Source organism: Procambarus clarkii, chromosome 45 (genome assembly GCF_040958095.1).
Source record: "Procambarus clarkii isolate CNS0578487 chromosome 45, FALCON_Pclarkii_2.0, whole genome shotgun sequence".
NCBI classification, from domain to species: Eukaryota; Metazoa; Arthropoda; class Malacostraca; order Decapoda; family Cambaridae; genus Procambarus; species Procambarus clarkii.
The window spans coordinates 18,501,805-18,524,094 of NC_091194.1; the positions used below are offsets into that span (position 1 = coordinate 18,501,805).

The 22,290-nt window shown below is 43.4% G+C and overlaps 1 protein-coding gene across 1 annotated transcript in view; it reads right to left on the reverse strand.

The window, feature by feature from the left end:
* LOC123769734 (probable E3 ubiquitin-protein ligase HECTD2) overlaps positions 1 to 22,290 on the reverse strand; it is a 133,246-nt gene that overhangs the window by 95,426 nt on the left and 15,530 nt on the right. Inside the window, exon 3 of the mRNA XM_069301481.1 lies at positions 11,966 to 12,050. Coding sequence (XP_069157582.1) covers positions 11,966 to 12,050 — 85 coding nt within the window. The remainder of the gene's footprint in view (positions 1 to 11,965; positions 12,051 to 22,290) is intronic.

Below are 22,290 nucleotides of genomic sequence, written 5' to 3' on the forward strand. Positions count from 1 at the left end.
ATTATCCAGTTTGAGCCCGACTCGCTAGGATGGTCCAAGACCTGATACAAATATGCATCCCCCTACGTCATCACTTCTTATTGAAAAACCCTAGCCTAACCTAACACACACACACACACAGATGATAAGGACAAAGCGGCAGTGAATGAAATACTGAAGGCACTAGACATGGAAGGGACTGAGCATAGCATTGAGAAGGTTTTCAGGCTTGGCTGGTACAAAAAAGACCGAGACCGTGTGTTAAAGATAGTGTTTGCAAATGAGAACTCAAAGGAGACGATTCTAACAAAGAAAAGCCACCTGCAACATGTGGGAGAATTCAAAAAAGTATTCCTCCAGAGGGACATGACGAGGGAGAAGAGGGCCATGGCGGCAGAAGCAAGGAAGAAGCACAGGGCGAGAGGGGGGAAAACCAGGAAACCACAGCTCCCAACACATCCCCCCTAGAGGGGAGGGGGGAACCAACAACCAGCTACCCAGTAACACCAGCGTGGACGGCAACCCCACCACCCTCCTCTGCATAGAAAACACCCCTACCCCAAACCCCCCCTGCCCCCACTCAAATTCCCAGCCAAATCTCCCTCCCCCCCCCCACACCCAATCTCCACCCTTCTACCCCTCCCCTCCTCCCTCTGAGTCCCCCTTCCCCCCTTTTCTTCCTATCCTCCCTCCCCTTTCACCCCATACCCTCCCCCTTCACTCGACTCCCCACCCCTCACCCCAGTATCCTCTGCAACCATGTTATCCACCTCACAAATCCTCACACCCATGGAACAGCTTCCCCCAACAGCAGAACACTCACCAAGGAGAAGATTTGAGAAGGGACAGAAGAAAGTGAGCCTCAAGGCAATGTACACTAACATAGATGGAATTACAAATAAAGCAAATGAACTTGGAGAATGGGTGCTAGAGGAAAACCCAGACATAATAGCTCTCACAGAAACAAAGCTAACGAAAACCATAACAAATGCAGTGTTCCCACAGGACAATTATGTTATGAGGAAAGAGAGAGAAGGAAGAGGTGGGGGTGGTGTAGCCCTGCTGGTAAGAAAAGGCTGGGATTTTGAGGAGATGGTTGTTCAGGGATGTGAAGGTTTCAGTGACTACATAACAGGTACAATAACAACTGGAGGGCAAAAAATTCAAGTCGTAGTCATATATAATCCACCACCAAATGACAGAAGACCCAGACAGGAATATGATAGAGGCAACATGGCCACCATTAACATAATAGAGAGAGCAGCTTTTGTTGCTTGCAGGAATGGATCTGGACTACTAATCATGTGAGACTTCAACCATGGGAAGATAGATTGGGAGAACAGAGACTCACATGGAGGAGCAGAAATATGGAGAACTAAGTTGCTGGACGTGGCAACAAGAAACTTTCTGAGCCAGCACATCAAGGAACCAACAAGAATGAGAGGAGAAGATGAACCAGCAATGCTTGATTTGATATTTACCCTCAATGAGTGGGATATAAGGGAAGTTAAGATGGAAGCCCCCTTGGGAATGAGTGATCACAGTGTATTGAACTTTGAGTACCTGGTAGAGCTAGGAATTATCTCCCCCCAAAAAGAACTAGGAAACAAAAGGCTGGCATACCGAAAGGGAAATTATGAGGAGATGTAAAGCTTCCTAAGGGAAATACCTTGGGACACAGACCTCAGGGCTAAGTCTGTACAAGATATGATGGACTATGTCACCCAAAAGTGTCAGGAGGCAGTAAGCAGATATATCCCGGCCCAGAAGGAAAAATCCGAGAGGCAAAAGAAGAATCCGTGGTATAATAGGGCATGTATGGAAGCAAAGAAACTGAACAAAAGGGCGTGGAGGAACTTCCAGAATAACAGAACACCAGAAAGCAGAGAGAGAGATACCAGAGAACCAGGAATGAGTATGTCAGGGTGAGAAGAGAAGCAGAGAAAAGTTATGAAAATGATATAGCAAACAAAGCCAAGACCGAACCAAAGCTACTCCACAGTCACATAAGAAGGAAAACAACAGGGAAAGAACAGGTAGTGAAACTTAGAACAGGCGAGGACAGGTATACAGAGAATGACAAAGAGGTGTGTGAAGAACTCAACAAGAGGTTCCAGGAGGCCTTCACAATAGAACAAGGTGAGGTCACTGTGCTAGGAGAAAGGGAAGTAAACCAGGCGGCCTTGGAAGGGTTTGAAATTACGAGAGAGGTCAAGAGATACCTGCTGGATCTGGATGTTAGAAAGGCTGTTGGCCCAGACGGGATCTCACCATGGGTACTGAAAGAGTGTGCAGAGGCACTTTGCTTGCCACTCTCCATAGTGTATGGTAGGTCACCGGAGATGGGAGACCTACCAGAAATATGGAAGACGGCGAATGTGGTCCCAATATACAAAAAGGGCGACAGGCAAGAGGCACTGAACTACAGGCCAGTGTCCTTAACTTGTATACCATGCAAGGTGATGGAGAAGATCGTGAGAAAAAATCTAGTAACACATCTGGAGAGAAGGGACTGGGTGACAACCCATCAACATGGGTTCAGGGAGGGTAAATCTTGCCTGACTGGCTTAATAGAATTCTACGACCAGGTGACAAAGATTAAGCAAGAAAGAGAAGGCTGGGCGGACTGCATTTCCTTGGATTGTCGGAAAGCCTTTGACACAGTACCGCATAAGAGGCTGGTACATAAGCTGGAGAGACAGGCAGGTGTAGCTGGTAAGGTGCTCCAGTGGATAAGGGAGTACCTAAGCAATAGGAAGCAGAGAGTTACGGTGAGGGGTGAGACCTCCGATTGGCATGAAGTCACCAGTGGAGTCCCACTGGGCTCTGTACTCGGTCCTATCTTGTTTTTGATATATGTAAATGATCTCCCGGAGGGTATAGATTCATTTCTCTCTATGTTTGCTTACGATGCCAAAATTATGAGAAGAATTAAGACAGAAGAGGACTGTTTGAGGCTTCAAGAAGACCTAGACAAGCTGAAGGAATGGTCGAACAAATGGTTGTTAGAGTTTAACCCAAGCAAATGTAATGTAATGAACATAGGTGTAGGGAGCAGGAGGCCAGATACTAGGTATCATCTGGGAAATGAAATCCTTCAAGAGTCAGAGAGAGAAAGACTTGGGGTTGACATCACGCCAGACCGGTCCCCTGCAGCCTATATCAAGAGGATAACATCAGCGGCATATGCCAGGCTGGCCAACATAAGAACGGCATTCAGAAACAGAAAATTGTGTAAGGATCATTCAGAACTTTGTATACCACATATGTCAGGCCAATCCTGGAGTATGCAGCCCCAGCATGGAGTCCATATCTAGTCAAGGATAAGACTAAACTGGAAAGGTTCAAAGGTTTGCCACCAGACTAGTACCCGAGCTGAGAGGTATGAGCTACGAGGAGAGACTACGAGAATTAAACCTCACTTCACTGGAAGAGAGAAGAGTTAGGGGAGACATGATCACCACATTCAAGATTCTCAAGGGAATTCATAGGGCAGATAAAGACTGGCTATTTAACACAAGGGGCATACACACTAGGGGACACAGGTGGAAACTAAGTGCCCAAATGAGCCACAGAGATATTAGAAAGAACTTTTTTAGTGTCAGAGTGGTTGACAAATGGAATGCATTAGGAAGTGATGTGGTGGAGGCTGACTCCAGACACAGTTCAAGTGTAGATATGATAGAGCCCAGTAGGCTCAGGAATCTGTACACCAGTTGATTGACAGTTGAGAGGCGGGACCAAAGAGCCGAAGCTCAATCCCCGCAAGCATAAATAGGTGAGTACACACACACTTGCCAGTTTCCATGGGGTGTTCACAACCGAGCCTGAGCAGCTCCCATTGTTACAAGGGATTACCCTAGATGAAAGACTATCAGATATAGAGGTAACAGCAGAGGAGGTAACGAAACAGTTGACAACACTGGATGCAACTAAAGCGGTTGGACCAGACAAAGTATCACCGTGGATACTAAAAGAGGCAGTGGAGGCCTCAGCTGGCCTCTGGCAAGAATCTTTAATGAGTCACGTACGAATGGAGAGTTGCCCAGTTGCTGGAAGAAGGCAAATGTGGTACCAATTTTCAAGAAAGGAGATAGGGAAGAGGCACTTAACTATAGACCTGAATCACTGACAAGCATCCCCTGAAAAGTACTTGAAAGGATAATCAGGCCAAGACTTGTTACACACCTAGAGAACATTAGGTATGTAAACAAACACCAACATGGGTTCAGAGAAGGGAAATCATGCCTAACAAACCTTCTGGAATTATATGATAAATTAAAACGAATAAGGCAGGACTTGTAAGGATGGGCAGACTGCATATTTCTGGACTGCTAACAAGAATTTAATACAGTGCCGCACGTGAAACTGCTATTCAAACTTGAGAGGCAAGCGGAAAGGCGCTAGCATGGATTAGGAACTACCTAACAGGAAGGAGCCAGAGAGTAACGGTAAGGGGCGAGAAATCTGACTGGCGAACAGTAACGAGTGGAGTACCTCATGGATCGGTGCTGGGACCAGTTCTATTTCTAATATACGTAAATGACATGATTACAGGAGTAGAGTCTTATATGTCGATGTTCGCGGATGACGCAAAATTAATGAGAAGAGTTGTGACAGAGATGTCAGAGAAATGGCTACTGGAGTTCAACACGAGCAAATGTTGTTATGGAAATGGGATTAGGTGACAAGAGACCAAAGGGACAGTACACAAAGAAGGAAAACTACCTACTTGTGACGACTCGAGAAAGAGACCTGGGAGTGGACGTAACACCTAATCAAGCTCCAGAGGCACATATAAATAGGATATCAACAGCAACATTCTCTACACTGGCGAAAAGTTAGAACATCATTCAGAAACCTAAGTGAGGAGGCATTTAGGGCGTTTAACGCTGCCTACGTGAGACCAGTCTTAGAGTATGCCGCACGATCATGGAGTCCCCACCTGAAGAAACACATAAGGAAACTGGAAAAGGTTCAGAAGTTTGCAACGAGGCTCGTCCCAGAGTTACGAGGGATGGGATATGAAGAGCACCTGAAGGAACTGAACCTTACGACACTAGAAAAAGAAGGGAGAGGGAGGATTTGATAGGAACATATAAAATACTCAGGGAATTAACAGAGTGGAAATAGACCAAATGTTCACACGGTAGAGTAACAGAACGAGGGGACATGGGTGGAAACTGGAAACTCAGATGAGTCATAGAGATGTTAGGAAGTTTTCCTTCAGCGTGAGAGTAGTGGGAAAATGGAATGCACTTCAGGAACAGGTTGTGGAAGCAAACTCTATTCATAATATTAAAACTAGGTATGATAGGGAAATGAGACAGGAGACATTGCTGTAAACAACCGATGGCGCAAAAGGCAGGATCCAAGAGTCAATGCTCGATCCTGCAGACACAAATAGGTGAGTACACACCAGCTCGCAACTAACCGGAGTGAAAATTGTTATTCGATGATGATAATGGAGAGTTTGGCGTGAGAGTGATGATTGGCTCATACATACCGAGCCAGGGAGGGAGGAATGTATTGAAGTATTGTTGTGTGTATTGATGTTGGTGAAGAGAACACCAGCCGTGGAGGAGTGAGAGTTTGTGTGCAAATTTGAGAAGGGAAGTGGCACTGAGTGGTGTGAACAAGTGCCAGTAACACTGTTTACAGGTGACAGTAACACTTTACAAGTGCCAGTAACACTTTACAAGTGCCAGTAACACTTTACAAGTGCCAGTAACACTTTACAAGTGCCAGTAACACTTTACAAGTGCCAGTAACACTTTACAAGTGCCAGTAACACTTTACAAGTGCCAGTAACACTTTACAAGTGCCAGTAACACTTTACAAGTGCCAGTAACACTGTACAAGCGCCAGTAACACTTTACAAGTGCCAGTAACACTTTACAAGTGCCAGTAACACTTTACAAGTGCCAGTAACACTTCACAAGTGCCAGTAACACTTTACAAGTGCCAGTAACACTTTACAAGTGCCAGTAACACTTTACAAGTGTCAGTAAAACTTTACTAGTACCAGTAACACTTTACAAGTGTCAGTAAAACTTTACTAGTACCAGTAAAACTTTACTAGTACCAGTAACACTTTACAAGTGACAGTAACACTGTTTACAAGTACCAGTAACACTTTACAAGTGACAGTAACACTTTACAAGTGCCAGTAACACTTGACAAGTGACAGTAACACTTTACAAGTGACAGCAACACTTTACAAGTGACAGTAACACTTTACAAGTACCAGTAACACTTTACAAGTGCCAGTAAGACTTTACAAGTGCCAGTAACTTTACAAGCGACAGCAACACTTTACAAGTGACAGCAACACTTTACAAGTGACAGTAACACTTTATAAGTGACAGCAACACTTTACAAGTGACAGTAACACTTTACAAGTGACAGTAACACTTTACAAGTGACAGTAACACTTTACAAGTGACAGCAACACTTTACAAGTGACAGTAACACTTTACAAGTGACAGCAACACTTTACAAGTGACAGTAACACTTTACAAGTGACAGCAACACTTTACAAGTGACAGTAACACTTTATAAGTGACAGCAACACTTTACAAGTGACAGTAACACTTTACAAGTGACAGTAACACTTTACAAGTGACAGCAACACTTTACAAGTGCCAGGAACACTTTAAAAGTGTCAGTAACACTTTACAAGTGTCAGTAACACTTGACAAGTTATAGTAACACTTTACAAGTGACAGTAACACTTTACAAGTGACAGTAGCACTTTACAAGTGCCAGTAACACTTTACAAGTGACAAACACTTTACAAGTGCCAGTAACACTTGACAAGTACCAGTAACACTTTACAAGTGTCAGTAACACTTTACAAGTGTCAGTAACACTTTACAAGTGTCAGTAACACTTTACAAGTGACAGTAACACTTTACAAGTGACAGTAACACTTTACAAGTGACAGTAACACTTTACAAGTGACAGTAACACTTTACAAGTGCCAGTAACACTTTACAAGTGTCAGTAACACTTTACAAGTGACAGTAACACTTTACAAGTGACAGTAACACTTTACAAGTGCCAGTAACACTTTACAAGTGTCAGTAACACTTTACAAGTGTCAGTAACACTTTACAAGTTACAGTAACACTTTACAAGTGCCAGTAACACTTTACAAGTGCCAGTAACATTTTACAAGTAACAGCAACTGACGGAACAAAGAACACTAAGGCACGCGTACCTTGACCCGGAATTCCATGTATAGATCGTGAAGGTCCAGTCTGCCCCCCAGCCCTTATGGGCCACACTATGGACACTGATGAATTTATTTATTTATTTATATATATACAAGAAGGTACATTGGGATTGTGAGGATACATAGCATAGTAATTACATTCTTGTAAAGCCACTAGTACGCGCAGCGTTTCGGACAGATCCCTGAAGGTCACTGCCCTCTGCTCGAACCTCTACGGGTTGTCTCCCTACACCTACACCTCCCTATTTTTAAGTTTTAGTCTGGTTTTTTCCCCTACCTCACCTTGCCCGAAATGCTATGTGTACTAGTGGTTTTAGGTATTGTATGCACTAGTTCTATCTATCAATCAATCAGGATGTTTGTAACTCTGCATCTTTGTATGTAGTTTTCCTAAATAAAATATTATTTTTATTATTATTACCTCACGACCAGTCGCTCCGGTTTTCATTGGTTACCCTTTCAATTATCCTCCAATTTTTTATGATTGCTCCCATTCTCTATACTCGTCCTTTCCAATTTGCCACCATTTTATCACCTTTACATAGCTGTTTAGCTTAGCCTAAGCACTAGCCTTAGCCTAAGATACGATGTGTACAGTGTCTTTTGTACACATCTTCTATAACATTCGATGTGTACAGAAGATATGATGTGTTATGAAGATACGATGTGTTAAAAAGATACGATATATACAGAAGATACGACGTTTGCAGATGATACGATGTTTACAGAAGATACTATGTGTTAAGAAGATACGATGTGTTGAAAAGATACGATGTGTTGAAAAGATACGATGTATACAAAAGATACGATGTTTGCAGAAGATACGATGTATTAAGAAGATACGATGTTTGCAGAAGATACGATGTATTAAGAAGAAACGATGTTTGCAGAAGATACGATATATTAAGAAGATACGATGTTTGCAGAAGATACGATGTATTAAGAAGATACGATGTTTGCAGAAGATACGATGTATTAAGAAGATACGATGTTTGCAGAAGATACGATATATTAAGAAGATACGATGTTTGCAGAAGATACGATGTATTAAGAAGATACGATGTATTAAGAAGATACGATGTTTGCAGAAGATACGATGTATTAAGAAGATACGATGTTTGCAGAAGATACGATGCATTAAGAAGATACGATGTTTACAGAAGGCCGTCACAAAGTGACGAGTTAATCATTGCTCAGCAGCAAGATAATTGTGCAGCTCTGTAATTAACTTTAGTCTAACCATTATGTAATTAGCCTTTTATTAAATATTGTTCTACATTCTGGTTTAGTCTTGTTCTTAAGGCCTATCAGCCTCTGGTGGGTTATTATGGCCAAGTGCTTATTAGCCAACCAGCAAGTATACTTTAGTCCTAAATATTGTCCTGGGTGGAGGGAACATCCGAGCAGGTTTTTATATACATACTATATAGATGTCACGTCTGTGACGGTAATTTAAACATGCTTTTTCTGAAAAACTGTGTTTTTCATGTGAGGATAATCTTCGAAACCTCTTTACCGATTGCTTTGAAATTTTGTCACAACGTTGCATTCGAATAGGCGCGTGTTTTTATATACCTACTATATACATGCCTCACCTGTGACAGGAAAAAACATGCTTTTTTTGAAAAACAGCGCCATCAGTTGGACGTAAGAGCAACACATGCTGTACTCTCCGAAAGTTCTTCACCGATAGTTTTGAAATTTTGGCACAACGTTGCATTTGAATAGGCGCGTCTTTTTATATACCTACTATATAGATGCCACCCCTGTGACAGGTAAAAACATGCGTTTATGAAAAACAGCACCATCTGTTGCACATAACAGCAACATGCACGCTATCCTAAATATGTCACCAATTCCATTTCAATGTTTCCGATTGCATTGATAAATTTGATTTTCATACATCTCGATTTATTTTATTTTTTATTGAATTATTTTGTGACATTGTGTTGGAATTGAGCTGTGTTGATTACCATACCATTCATTTCGTAAGTATAGATGCCACACCTGTGACATAAAACTATGCTTTTCTTGAAAAACAGTGCCATCTGTTACATGTAAGAGCAACACACATGCTATACTAACTATCTACGTGAATGTGAACACCTGAGAGACATTAGGAATAACTGTAGAATAATAAACCCCACATTGTTTGAGTTAGGAAAACACTATTTGTCAAATATTGATACTGTTCTTAAAAGATTTCCCCATTTTGCACCCGCAAGATAACGTAAGCTTTTAAGGGTTGATAAATGTTAATCTTCTTGTTTGAGGAGCTGTTCACTTGAGACAGTTAAGCAAGTCCCAGCTGTGTCTGGGTACAAGTGACAGGATGAACAACCCAGCGGGTTTTCTTCCTATTGGGGAGTGTTGTACATTCTGCTATGGCGGTGTGTCCACTCACAAGATAAGTGGCGCTGCCCAATAAACTCGCCCCTCGGGGCAAAATTTAATGCTATACTAAATATGTTACAATTCCATTTGAATGTTTTTGATTGCATTGATAAATTGAATTTTCATAGATTTTGATATATTTTCATTTTGGTTTAATTATTTTGTGTGAATTGCATTGGAATTAAACTGTGTTCTTTACCAGACCGTTCATTTTGTGACTATAGTTTTTTTATTCTTTCATATTTTCATTTCCTTTTTTAACTGTTTTTCTTATATTTCAGTGATGGGAACATCAGATCATTTGATGTTCCCAATTTTCTGATGTGAACATCAGACCATTTGGGAAGGCATCGGACGAGGGAGTGGGGAATGGTGGAGATGACGAGGAGACGGAAGTAAGAGATGGTGGGGAGGACGAGGGGACAAGGGAGGGGGTAATGGTGGGGAAGGACGAGGGGACGGGGGAGTTTGGGATGGTGGGGACGAGGGGATGGGGAAATGGAGAATGGTGGGAAAGACAAAGGGACAGGGGAGTGGGGTATGCTGGGAAGGAAGAGGGGATTTCATAAAAAGAAAGGTGAAACGCCATGCAACCTCTGGGGAGTCAACTAACACAACACCTGTTCCCCCTATTAGACTATTTTAAAGAAACTTCTTTTCGACGGCTCATAAAACGGAGGAAAGGGTCCTGAAAGATACTATTGATAGGAACGTTATCCCTACAGACAAAAATCAGAAAATACAATTGACAATTTACTATAAACCAAAAAAACGGCCAACCTACTCATGAAAAACTCTCCAGACACCAAGCAGAACGCCTTGAAGGAGACCAACGTCGTCTATGCCTTTAAATGCCCACTTGGGGACTGTAAGCCCCAAAGAACTCAGTATATAGGCAAGACAACAACGTCTCTTTCTAGGCGATTAACAATGCATAAACAACAGGGCTCCATTAAGGAACATATAATCTCTTCCCACAACTAGACCATCACCAGAGAAATCTTAACAAACAACACAGAAATCATCGATAGATACAACGATAGCAGGTGGCTCGACATCAGCGAGGCACTACACATCAAAAAGGCAACACCAGCAATCAACAGCCAATTAATGCACAACTATATTCTACCCACTTCAAGACCCCGAACCATCATATAAGCAGCAAGAGGAGGTATGGGCCAATAGGCCTTCTGCAGTTACTTCCATTCTTATGTTCTCATACCCAACTTATACCCATTGTTTCGTGTTCTGTCTTGTGTTTGTCACAAGTTTGTTCACCTCACCCAAAACTTTTGTACCATATCACCTCACCCAATTAAGTCTTTGAAAATGTAATAAGCCATTAAGAAACGCGTTTAGGCGTCAGATCATAAATAAAAATGAATTTTGGAGAATTGATATTTTCATTACCACCGACAGTGAAGAGAAACATAAGAAATATTGAGAAAATTCGTGTTGGAATGAATAAACTTACCTTTTCGGTCATATATATATATATATATATATATATATATATATATATATATATATATATATATATATATATATATATATATATATATATATATAGTATATGCAATTGACGATCACAAAACACTGATCATTTTATGCGGAAAATCCACAGAGAAATATGAAAGAAAGTGAACGTTCTTTAGAAGATCCTCTGTAGAGTCCCTGAGGGCACCACATTGGAATAATCAACTATACATTAATATACTTGACGTATACATCCCATGATTGACTTCAGCCCTCGACTATGTTGAGGACTACTGTATATTGAAGGTTGATCAGTAAACTATTGTGGTAGTCTTACTAAATTCCCTGTGGTTGATAGGCCTTAGGCCCAACGTTGATAGTCCTTAGGCTCTTGCGTGACAGGGCCATCATACCTGCGCTGAGTGGCCAGTTAGCCGACGCTAACCTCTCTACATTAATACAATAAATGTATTTCAACATCCCATTAACATCTATATTCTAATCAAAGACATAAAACAATTATTGAATAATTATTGCAATCGTTTAGCATAATGTTAACGAAACAAATATCAGGTGAATCAATGCAGGTATAAAGTGAATAAATGCAGATGTAAGGTCAATCAATTTATGAATAATGTCAGTCACTGTAAGTGTAAGGTCAATCAATGCAGGTATAAGGTCGATCAACACCAGATAAAAGGTAATGAAACACAGAGAACAAACCCTTAGCAATAAACACTACATATGAGGCACACAACAATAAGCAGCAGATATTAAGCAGATAACACTATCAGGTGTAAAGTAACAGGCAGCACAAGTTTACTGCTGACGCTGCAGCTGGTGGGCAACAATTAAGGGCAGGTGAGGGGCTTGACGTACCTTTGCAGGATGGGCAGGTGATGCCTTGAGTCTGCAAAAGCGATTCGGAGAGAGATTCCATTAGGTCAGTCACCGCCGCCAACCTCTGTTGAGATGAAGAGGGTGGTGGTGAGGCCGGTGGTGTGGTGGTGGTGTGGTGTGGTAGTGGTGTGGTGGTTGTGTGGTGTGGTGTGGAGTAGTAATGGTATTGCTTGGTGATGGTTGTGTGGTGTAGTGATGGGTAGCCTAGATGCTGGAAGAGTAAAACTTAGACACACACACACGCACGCACGCACGCACGCACGCACGCACACACGCACGCACACACACACACACACACACACACACACACACACACACACACACACACACACACACACCATTGCCGACAGGAATGGCTCAAGACTCTTAATCATGAGCGATTTGAACCATGGAAAGATAGACTGGGAGAATGGGGACCCACATGTAGGTGCAGAAACATGGAGAGCTAAACTCTTGGAAGTGGCAACAAAGAACTTTCTGAGCCAACATGTCAGGGAACCCACAAGAATGAGAGGCAATGACGAACCAGCTAGACTCGACCTGATATTCACTTTGAGTGAGTCAGAAGTAAGGAAAGTCTAATTTGAAACCAGCATGGGAAAGAGTGATCACAATGTATTGACATTTGAGTGTCTGGTGGAGGTAGGGATAACATATCCAAGGAAGGGATTGGAAGGGAAAAGACTGAATTACCGAAGAGGAAAATATGACAAGATGAGGAACTTCCTAATGGGAATACCATGGGAAACAGAACTCAGAGCGAAGACTGCACAGAATATGATGGATTATGTCACCTAGAAGTGCCAGGAAGCTGCAGATAAGTTTATCTCGGCCCAAAAGGAGAAAAATAAAAAGCAACAGAAGAATCCATGGTTTAACCAGGAATGTGCAGCAGCGAACCAATTGAGAACAAGAACATGGCGAAACTACAGGAATAACAGAACACCAGAGAGCAGGGAGAGATACCAGAGGGCCAGAAATGAGTACCTCAGAGTGAGGAGAGAAGCAGAGAGACAGTAGGAAAATGACATTGCGAATAAAGCCAAGACCCAACCAAAACTGCTCCACAGCCACATCAGGAGGAAAGCAACAGTGAAGGAACAAGTGATGAAACTGAGAAAAGGGGAGAACAGATACACAGAGAATGACAAGGTGTGTGAAGAACTCAACAAGAGATTCCAGGAGGTCTTCACAATAGAACAATGAGAAGCACGTGCACTAAATAAGGAAGAGGCAAACCAAGTAACCTTGGAGGAATTTGACCTCACCAGTGATGAGGCCAAAAGGAATCTGTTGAAGCTGAATGTGACAAAGGCTGTTGGGCCTGACAGAATCTCACTGTGGATACTAAAGGAAGGTGCAGAAGCACTAAGTGTGCCACTCTCTATGGTGTATAACACTGGAAACCGGAGACCTACAGGAAAGCTGGAAGACAGCTAATGTAGTCCCAATATACAAAAAAGGTGACAGGCAAGAGGCACTGGACTACAGGCCAGCTTTCCTAACTTGTATACCATGCAAGGTGATGAAGAAGATCGTGAGGAAAAGGCTCGTGGAGCATCTGGAGGGAAATAACTTTGTAACGCACCACCAACATGGGTTCAGAGATGGTAAATCGTGCCTCACAGGTTTACTAGAATTCTATGACCAAGCAACAAAAATTTGGCAAGAAAGAGAAAGGTAGGCAGACTGCATTTTCTTGAACTGTCAGAAAGCCTTTGACACAGTACCCCATAAAAGGCTGTTACAAAAGTTGGAGCAACAGGCAGGAATAAAAGGTAAGGTGCTCCAGTGGAAAAGGGAGTACTTAAGCAATAGGAAACAGCGAGTAAAGGTGAAGGGGGAGACATCAGAGTGGCGAGATGTCACCAGCGGAGTCCCACAGGGCTCTGTACTTGGATCCATTTTGTTTCTAATATATGTAAACTATCTTCCAGAGGGTATAGACTCATTCCTCTCAATGTTTGCTGATGATGCAAAAATTTTGAGAAGAATCAGAACAGATGAAAATAGACAGAGACTACAAGACGACCTGGACAAACTGGAAGAATGGTCTAGAAAATGGCGACTAAAGTTCAACTCAGGAAAGTGTAAAGTAATGATATTAGGTGAAGGGAACAGGAGGCTGAACACAAGGTACCATCTGGGAGGTGAAATCCTGCGAGAGTCAGATAGAAAGATCTGGGGGTTGATATCACACCGAACCCGTCCCCAGAGGCCCACATCAAAAGGATATCATCAGCGGCATATGCTAGATTGGCCATCAAAAGAACTGCCTTTAGAAACTTGTGTAAGGAATCGTTCAGGACCTTGTATATCACTTATGTCAGACCAATCCTGGAATATGCAGCTCCAGCCTGGAGTCCATACCTAGTTAAACACAAGACAAAGTTAGAGAAGATTCAGAGGTATGCCACCAGGCTCGTCCCGGAACTGAAAGGTATGAGCTACGAGGAAAGGCTAAGGAAGCTGAACCTCGCGTCCCTGGAAAACAGAAGAGTAAGGGGAGACATGATAACCACCTTCAAAATTCTCAGGGGTATTGACAGGGTGGACAAAGACAAACTCTTTAGCACGGGTAGAACACGAACAAGAGGACACAGGTGGAAACTTAGTACACAGATGAGCCACAGAGACATTAGGACGATTTCTTCAGTGTCAGAGTAGTTAGTAAATGGAATGCATTAAGCAGTGATGTGGTGGAGGCTGACTCCATACACAGTTTCAAATGTAGATTTGATAGAGCCCAGTAGGCTCAGGAATCTGTTCACCAGATTCACCAGACTCATTCAGGTGAATATCAGATCAAGCATTGCTGGTTCGTCTTCTCCTCTCATTCTTGTCGGTCCCTTAATGTGTTGGCTTAGAAAGTTTCTTGCCATGTTTAGCAGCTTAGCTCTCCATTTGTCTGGTCCTCCATGTGGGTCTCAGTTCTCTCGATTTATGTTCCCGTGGTTGAAGTCTTCCATGATTAGCAGTCTGGATCCGTTCCTGCTAGCGACAGAAGCCGCTCTTTCTTTTATATTAATGGTAGCCATGTTGTTTCTGTCATATTCCTTTCTGGGTCTTCTGTCATTAGGTGGGGGGGGGGGGGGGTATATATGACTACTACTATAAGTTTTTACCCTCAAATTGCTATGGTACCTGTTATATAGTCACTGAAACCTTCACAGCCCCGAATAACCATCTCCTCAAAACTCCAGTCTTTTCTTATCAGCAGAGCTACTCAACCTCCACCTCTTCCTTCCCTCTCTTTCCTTATTACATAGTAGTCCTGTGGAAACACTACATTTGTTATGGTTTTCGTTAGCTTTGTTTCCGTTAGTGGTATTATGTCTGGGTTTTCTTCTTGTGCCCATATTCTAAGTTCACTTGATTTATTTGTAATTCCATCTATGTTTGTATACATTGCCTTGAAGCTCACTTTCTCCTGTCCATTCCTGTTTTCTCTTCTTGATGGTCTTTCTACTGATGGAGGAAGTCGTTCAATAGACGTGGAAATTTGTTAGTTGGTTAACAGGGGTCTCAGAGGATTCTGGGGTGAGGGTTAGGGGGTCAGGGGAAGTGGGGACTGGGAGGGGTATGAGGTGAGGGAGGGGTGGAGGGACAAGGAGGATATTGGGTGAGGGAAAGCAGAGGGACAGGGGTGGTATGGGGTGTAGGGAAGGGGGGATAGGGAGGGTATGGGTGAGGGGGGGAGGGTTGAATGAGTATTTGAATGTTGACAGGGAGGGTTCAGGTAAGGAGGGGTTATATAGGAAGGCGGGTGGGAGGTGTTGTCCTCTCCTCTGGGGGTTACTGGGGTGCTGGTCAGGAGTTCCCCACTCCCCTCTAGGACTTTTGTGTTGGGGGTTTTGATTTACTTGGTTCTCTCCTCTCTCCCTGCACTTCTTCCTTCCGTCTGCTTCCATTGCTCTCTCTTCCCTCGTCGTGTCCCTCTGGAAGAATACTTTCTTGTATTCTCTCACATTTAACAGCCGGCTCTTCCTTGCTAGAATTTCCTCCTTCGTGGTCTTATTTGTAAACACAATCTTTATCAGGCGATCTCTGCCCTTGTTGTACCAGCCAGGCGTGAAAACCTTCTCTATGCTTTGTCCAGCCCTTTCCATCTGTAACCCCTTTAGGATCTCTCGCTGCCACACTGTCCTTATAATTTCATTCTGTCTTTCTGGAGCCTTCCTGTTCTTTAATGCCCACTGCTACCACTGATATTTTCCTCTCCAGCAGGTGACTAGTGCACCTTGCTGCTTTCTGTGAGGTAGCTGCTTTCATGGCTACTTTCTTCACTGTGGACGTTGCTTCTAAACTCTTTCTAATCATTTCTGTAAATGTTGCATGTACAGTGGCAGTCCCTTCCATTGATACATTTCCCATCTTCTTTTGGTATGATTATATGATGCTGAGTCTGAGTATTGTTCTCTTTGAGGCTTCTTATCTCCTCACAATTAGGTGAGTACCCAGGTGGATACCCGGGGTACCTGTAAACCAAGGCGAGGCGCAGAGAGATCTCCAAGGAAGTCTTTAAGGTACGACTCACAAGTGAATGGAAGTGTCTGCAAGAAGATAGTATAGAGGCGAATGCAACAAACAGCTTGCAATAGGAAACGCGCCGTGAAGCGTGAACCATGGAAGTCATTGTATTAGCTTACAAGAAGCACGAAAGGCGGGACTAGAGAGCTAATGTTCAACCCTGCAAGCACACCTCAGAGACAAGCACACTCACACATTAAAGGGACTCAGACTCCTCCATCGCACAATGAGAAAACAAATTGGATTTACACGCGATCACAACTCTAATGACTGAGTCACATATTATATATGTGGCTCTGGCGGCGTCGGCCACACCTGCCACCCTCCGCCAGGCCCTCATCACGTCACGATCTCGGATAAATATATGACACCTACGTGGGACCCACTTTCATGTATGCAGCTCTCATATAGAACCCAAAGGTGAAACACACGAAACGAAACTGGAAATGTTGAAAAATATGTAATTAGTCTCGTTCCTGAGTTGAGAGGAATGATTGAAAGAAATGAGTCTTATTGCACTCAAGAAGAGATGTATGTGGGACATGATCGTGACATCGAAGATTCCAAAGAAAGTTCAAAAGAATCAATGTTCAAAGCTAAAATCGGCAGAACAATATAATATAGATGACAATTAGAGTAAAAAATGTCAGGAAAGAACCTTTCCAATATTACAAGTAATATTAAACTGAGTTAGACGAGGAAGTGGTTTTAACACAATGCAGAACTTAAATGTAAATAGAAGAAAAACGACAGAGCTGAGTCATTACATTTCACAACAAAATGGTGGGCAGGCGGGGCCTGGGAGCTGACGCTCGACCCAGCAAGTCCGGCCAGGTGAGCAAGAGGGGGGGGGGGGGGGAGTCAAGCCCCCCCCCCCCTCCCTAACCAATACACAGACCAGACGACCCATTACCAGCGGCCTTGTAAACATCATTTTCCTCGCTACGCAAACTCACTCACATTTTCAGAGAGATTGGTGGAGGAATATGAGGGAGGGAGGATGTGAGGGGGGGGGGAGTGGGGGGGGGGCTGGACATGAGTGAGGGGAGATGAGGGGGAGGTGAGAGAAGGTGAGGTACAGGACACGACTGAGGGCAGCCAGGCGTCATATGCTCATGATCAGTTCAGTAAGTAGCAAAATTAATAAACAAGAAATATAGAAACAAATATATAAGAAATATATGTGTCCACACTCTATACCAATATACAGAGAAGCACCTCTGGGGATCGAACAAAGGACCTGGAAACACACACACTGCTACACGACTAAAATTAAGAAAATTAAATACTGTAATTCACAATTCTTCCAACAACATACGTTGGACCGATTATGGAATATGCAGCGCCACCACTCGTCAATTGTATAAATAATTTGAATCAAAATTTAAATTCTGGAACCAAGCATCCTGGATGTTTATAATTCCAACATCATTTTAACATAATTCTTAACGTTAAGATCATACATAATTCTTAGCCTTACGACACTGCAGGAAATTGAGGAAACATGATTACGACATACTTGATATTTCAGGGTGATAAATCTTCAGTGATCTAAAAGTGAATTAGAGAGCACGAAACCAGAGATCAGGTGGAGGGTAAGTGCCAAAGCTAGATGCTATAGGCCTTATAGACATATACAGTCAAACTAATCGTGAATAGACCCTATACGAGGCTAGGTCTAGAAGGTTGAGTTATTCCCCTTGTAGGTACACACACACACACACACACACACACACACACACACGCACACACACGCACACACACGCACACACGCACACACGCACACACACACACACACACACACACACACACACACACACACACACACACACACACACACACACACACACACACATGAGGAAGTGTTTACTAGAGTTGGACGTGACGAAGGCTATAGGCCCAGATGGAATCTCCCCTTGGGTTCTAAAGGAAGGAGCAAGAGAACTGAGCCTACCACTCTCCATAGTGTATAACAAATCACTGGCAACAGGGGAACTGCCAGATACTTGGAAAGCAGCTAACGTAGTCCCGATATACAAGAAAGGGGATAGACAGGAGGCACTGAACTACAGGCCAGTGTCCCTAACCTGCATACCATGCAAGCTGATGGAGAAGATTGTGCGAAAAAAACTAGTGGAGCATCTGGAGCGAAGGAACTTTGTAACACAGCATCAACATGGGTTCAGGGATGGCAGGTCCTGCCTCACAGGGTTACTTGAATTCTACGACCAGGCAACAAAAATAAGGCAAGAAAGAGAAGGGTGGGCAGACTGCATATTTTTGGATTGTCAGAAAGCCTTTGATACAGTGCCACACAAGAGGCTAGTGCGAAAGTTGGAGATGCAGGCTGGAGTGAGAGGGAAGGTACTCCGGTGGATAGAGGAATACCTAAGCAACAGGAGACAACGAGTCTGTGTGAGGGGTGAGGTCTCAGATTGGCGAGACGTCACAAGTGGAGTCCCGCAGGGGTCAGTCCTTGGACCTATACTGTTTCTGGTATATGTAAATGATCTCCCAGAGGGTATAGATTCGTTCCTCTCAATGTTTGCCGACGATGCAAAAATTATGAGGAGGATTGAAACAGAGGATGATAGTAGGAGGCTACAAGATGACCTGGATAGACTGAGTGAATGGTCCAACAAATGGCTGTTGAAGTTCAACCCGAGTAAATGCAAAGTAATGAAACTAGGCAGTGGAAACAGGAGGCCAGGCACAGGATACAGAATAGGAGATGAAGTACTTAATGAAACAGACAGAGAGAAAGATCTAGGAGTTGATATCACACCAAACCTGTCTCCTGAAGCCCACATAAAGAGAATAACGTCTGCGGCATATGCGAGGCTGGCTAACATCAGAACGGCGTTCAGGAACCTGTGTAAGGAATCATTCAGAATCTTGTACACCACATATGTAAGACCAATCCTGGAGTATGCGGCCCCAGCATGGAGCCCGTACCTTGTCAAGCACAAGACGAAGCTGGAAAAAGTCCAAAGGTATGCTACTAGACTAGTCCCAGAACTAAGAGGCATGAGTTATGAGGAAAGGCTGCGGGAAATGCACCTCACGACACTGGAAGACAGAAGAGTAAGGGGGGACATGATCACAACCTACAAAATCCTCAGGGGAATCGACCGGGTAAACAAGGACGAACTTTTCAACACTGGTGGGACGCGAACAAGGGGACACAGGTGGAAGCTGAGTACCCAAATGAGCCACAGAGACGTTAGAAAGAACTTTTTCAGTGTCAGAGTAGTTAGCAAATGGAATGCATTAGGAAGTGATGTGGTGGAGGCTGACTCCATTCACAGTTTCAAATGTAGATATGATAGAGCCCAATAGGCTCAGGAATCTGTACACCAGTTGATTGACGGTTGAGAGGCGGGACCAAAGAGCCAGAGCTCAACCCCCGCAAGCACAATTAGGTAAGTACACACACAGAGTTGTTGCGTAATAGTTGCGGTCATTTACAACCCTCCCCTAAACAACAGAAGACCCAGACAGGAGTTTGATAGGAACAACATGACAACCATTAATATAATAGAGAGAGCAGCTTCAGTTGCCTGCAGGAGTGGCTCAAGACTCTTAATCATGGGTGATTTCAACCATGGAAAGATAGACTGGGAGAATGGGGACCCACATGGAGGTGCAGATACATAGAGAGCTAAACTCTTGGAAGTGCAACAAGGAACTTTCTGAGCCAGCATGTCAGAGAACCCACAAGAGTGAGAGACAATGATGAACCAGCTAGAGACGACCTGATATTCACCTTGAATGAATCAGATATAAAGGAAGTCAAATTTGAAGCTTCCATAGGAACAAGTGACCACAGTGTATTGATATTTGAGTATTTGGTGGAGGTATATCTTGAGGTTATCTTGAGATGATTTCGGGGCTTTAGTGTCCCCGTGGCCCGGTCCTCGACCAGGCCTCCACCCCCAGGAAGCAGCCCGTGACAGCTGACTAACTCCCAGGTACCTATTTACTGCTAGGTAACAGGGGCATTCAGGGTGAAAGAAACTTTGCCCATTTGTTTCTGCCTCGTGCGGGAATCGAACCCGCGCCACAGAATTACGAATCCTGCGCGCTATCCACCAGGCTACGAGGCCTCCCTACGAGGTAGGGATAACTTATCCAAGGAAGGGATCGGAAGGGTAAATGCAAAATTACCGAAGGGGAAAATATGAACAAGGAGAAAAGCCCCTGCACTAAATGAGGCAAACCAAGCAACCTTGGAAGAATTTGACCTCACCAGTGATGAGGTCAACAAGAATCTGTTGGAACTGAATGTGACAAAGGCTGTTGGGCCTGATAGAATCTCACCGTGGATACTAAAAGAAGGTGCAGAGGCACTAAGTGTGCCACTCTCTATGGTGGATAACAGGTCACTGGAAACAGAAGACCTACCGGAAAGTTGGAAGACAGCTAATGTAGTCCCAATATACAAAAAGGGTGACAGGCAAGAAGCACTGAACTATAGGCCAGTTTCCCTAACTTGTGTACCATACAAGGTATTGGAGAAAATCGTGAGGAAAAGGCTCGTAGAGCATCTGGAGGGAAATTGATTTGTAACGCACCACCAGCATGGGTTCAGAAGTGGTAAATCGTGCCTCATAGGCTTAATAAAATTCTATGACTAAGCAACAAAAATTAGGCAAGAAAGTGAAGGGTGGGCAGATTGCATTTTCTTGGACTGTAAGAAAGTCTTTGACACAGTACCCCATAAAATGCTGTTACAAAAGTTGGAGCAACAGGCAGGAATAAAAGGTAAGGTGCTCCAGTGGATAAGGGAGTATCTAAGCAACAGGAAACAGCGAGTAACTGTGAGGGGGGAGATATCAGAGTGGCGAGATGTCACCAGCGGAGTCCCACAGGGCTCTGTACTTGGACCCATCTTGTTTCTAATATATGTAAATGATCTTCCGGAGGGTATAGACTCATTCCGCTCAATGTTTGCTGATGATGCAAAAATTATGAGAAGAATAAAAACAGATGAAGATAGACATAGACTACAGGATGACCTGGACAAACTGGAAGAATGGTCTAGAAAATGGCTACTAAAGTTCAACTCAGGAAAGTGTAAAGTAATGAAATTAGACGAAGGGAGCAGAAGGCTGAACACAAGGTATCATCTGGGAGGTGAAATCCTACAAGAGTCAAATAGAGAGAAAGATCTGGGGGTCGATATCACACCGAACCTGTCCTCAGAGGCCCACATCAAAAGGATATCATCAGCAGCATATGCTAGGTTGGCCAACATAAGAACTGTCTTTAGAAACTTGTGTAAGGAATCGTTCAGGACCCTGTATACCACTTATGTCAGACCAATCCTGGAATATGCAGCTCCTGCCTGGAGTCCATATCTAGTTAAATACAAGACACAATTAGAGAAGATTCAGTGGTATGCCATCAGACTCGTCCCAGAACTGAGAGGTATGAGCTACGAGGAAAGGCTAAAGGAGCTGAACCTCACATCCCTGGAAAACTGAAGAGTAAGGGGAGACATGATAACCACCTACAAAATTCTCAGGGGAATTGACAGGGTGGACAAAGACAAACTCTTCAGCACGGGTGGGACACGAACAAGGGGACACAGGTGGAAACTTAGTACCCAAATGAGCCATAGAGACATTAGAAAGAATTTTTTCAGTGTCAGAGTAGTAGACAAATGGAATGCATTAGGCAGTGATGTGGTGGAGGCTGACTCCATACACAGTTTCAAGTGTAGATATGATAGAGCCCAGTAGGCTCAGGAATCTGTACATTAGTTGATTGAC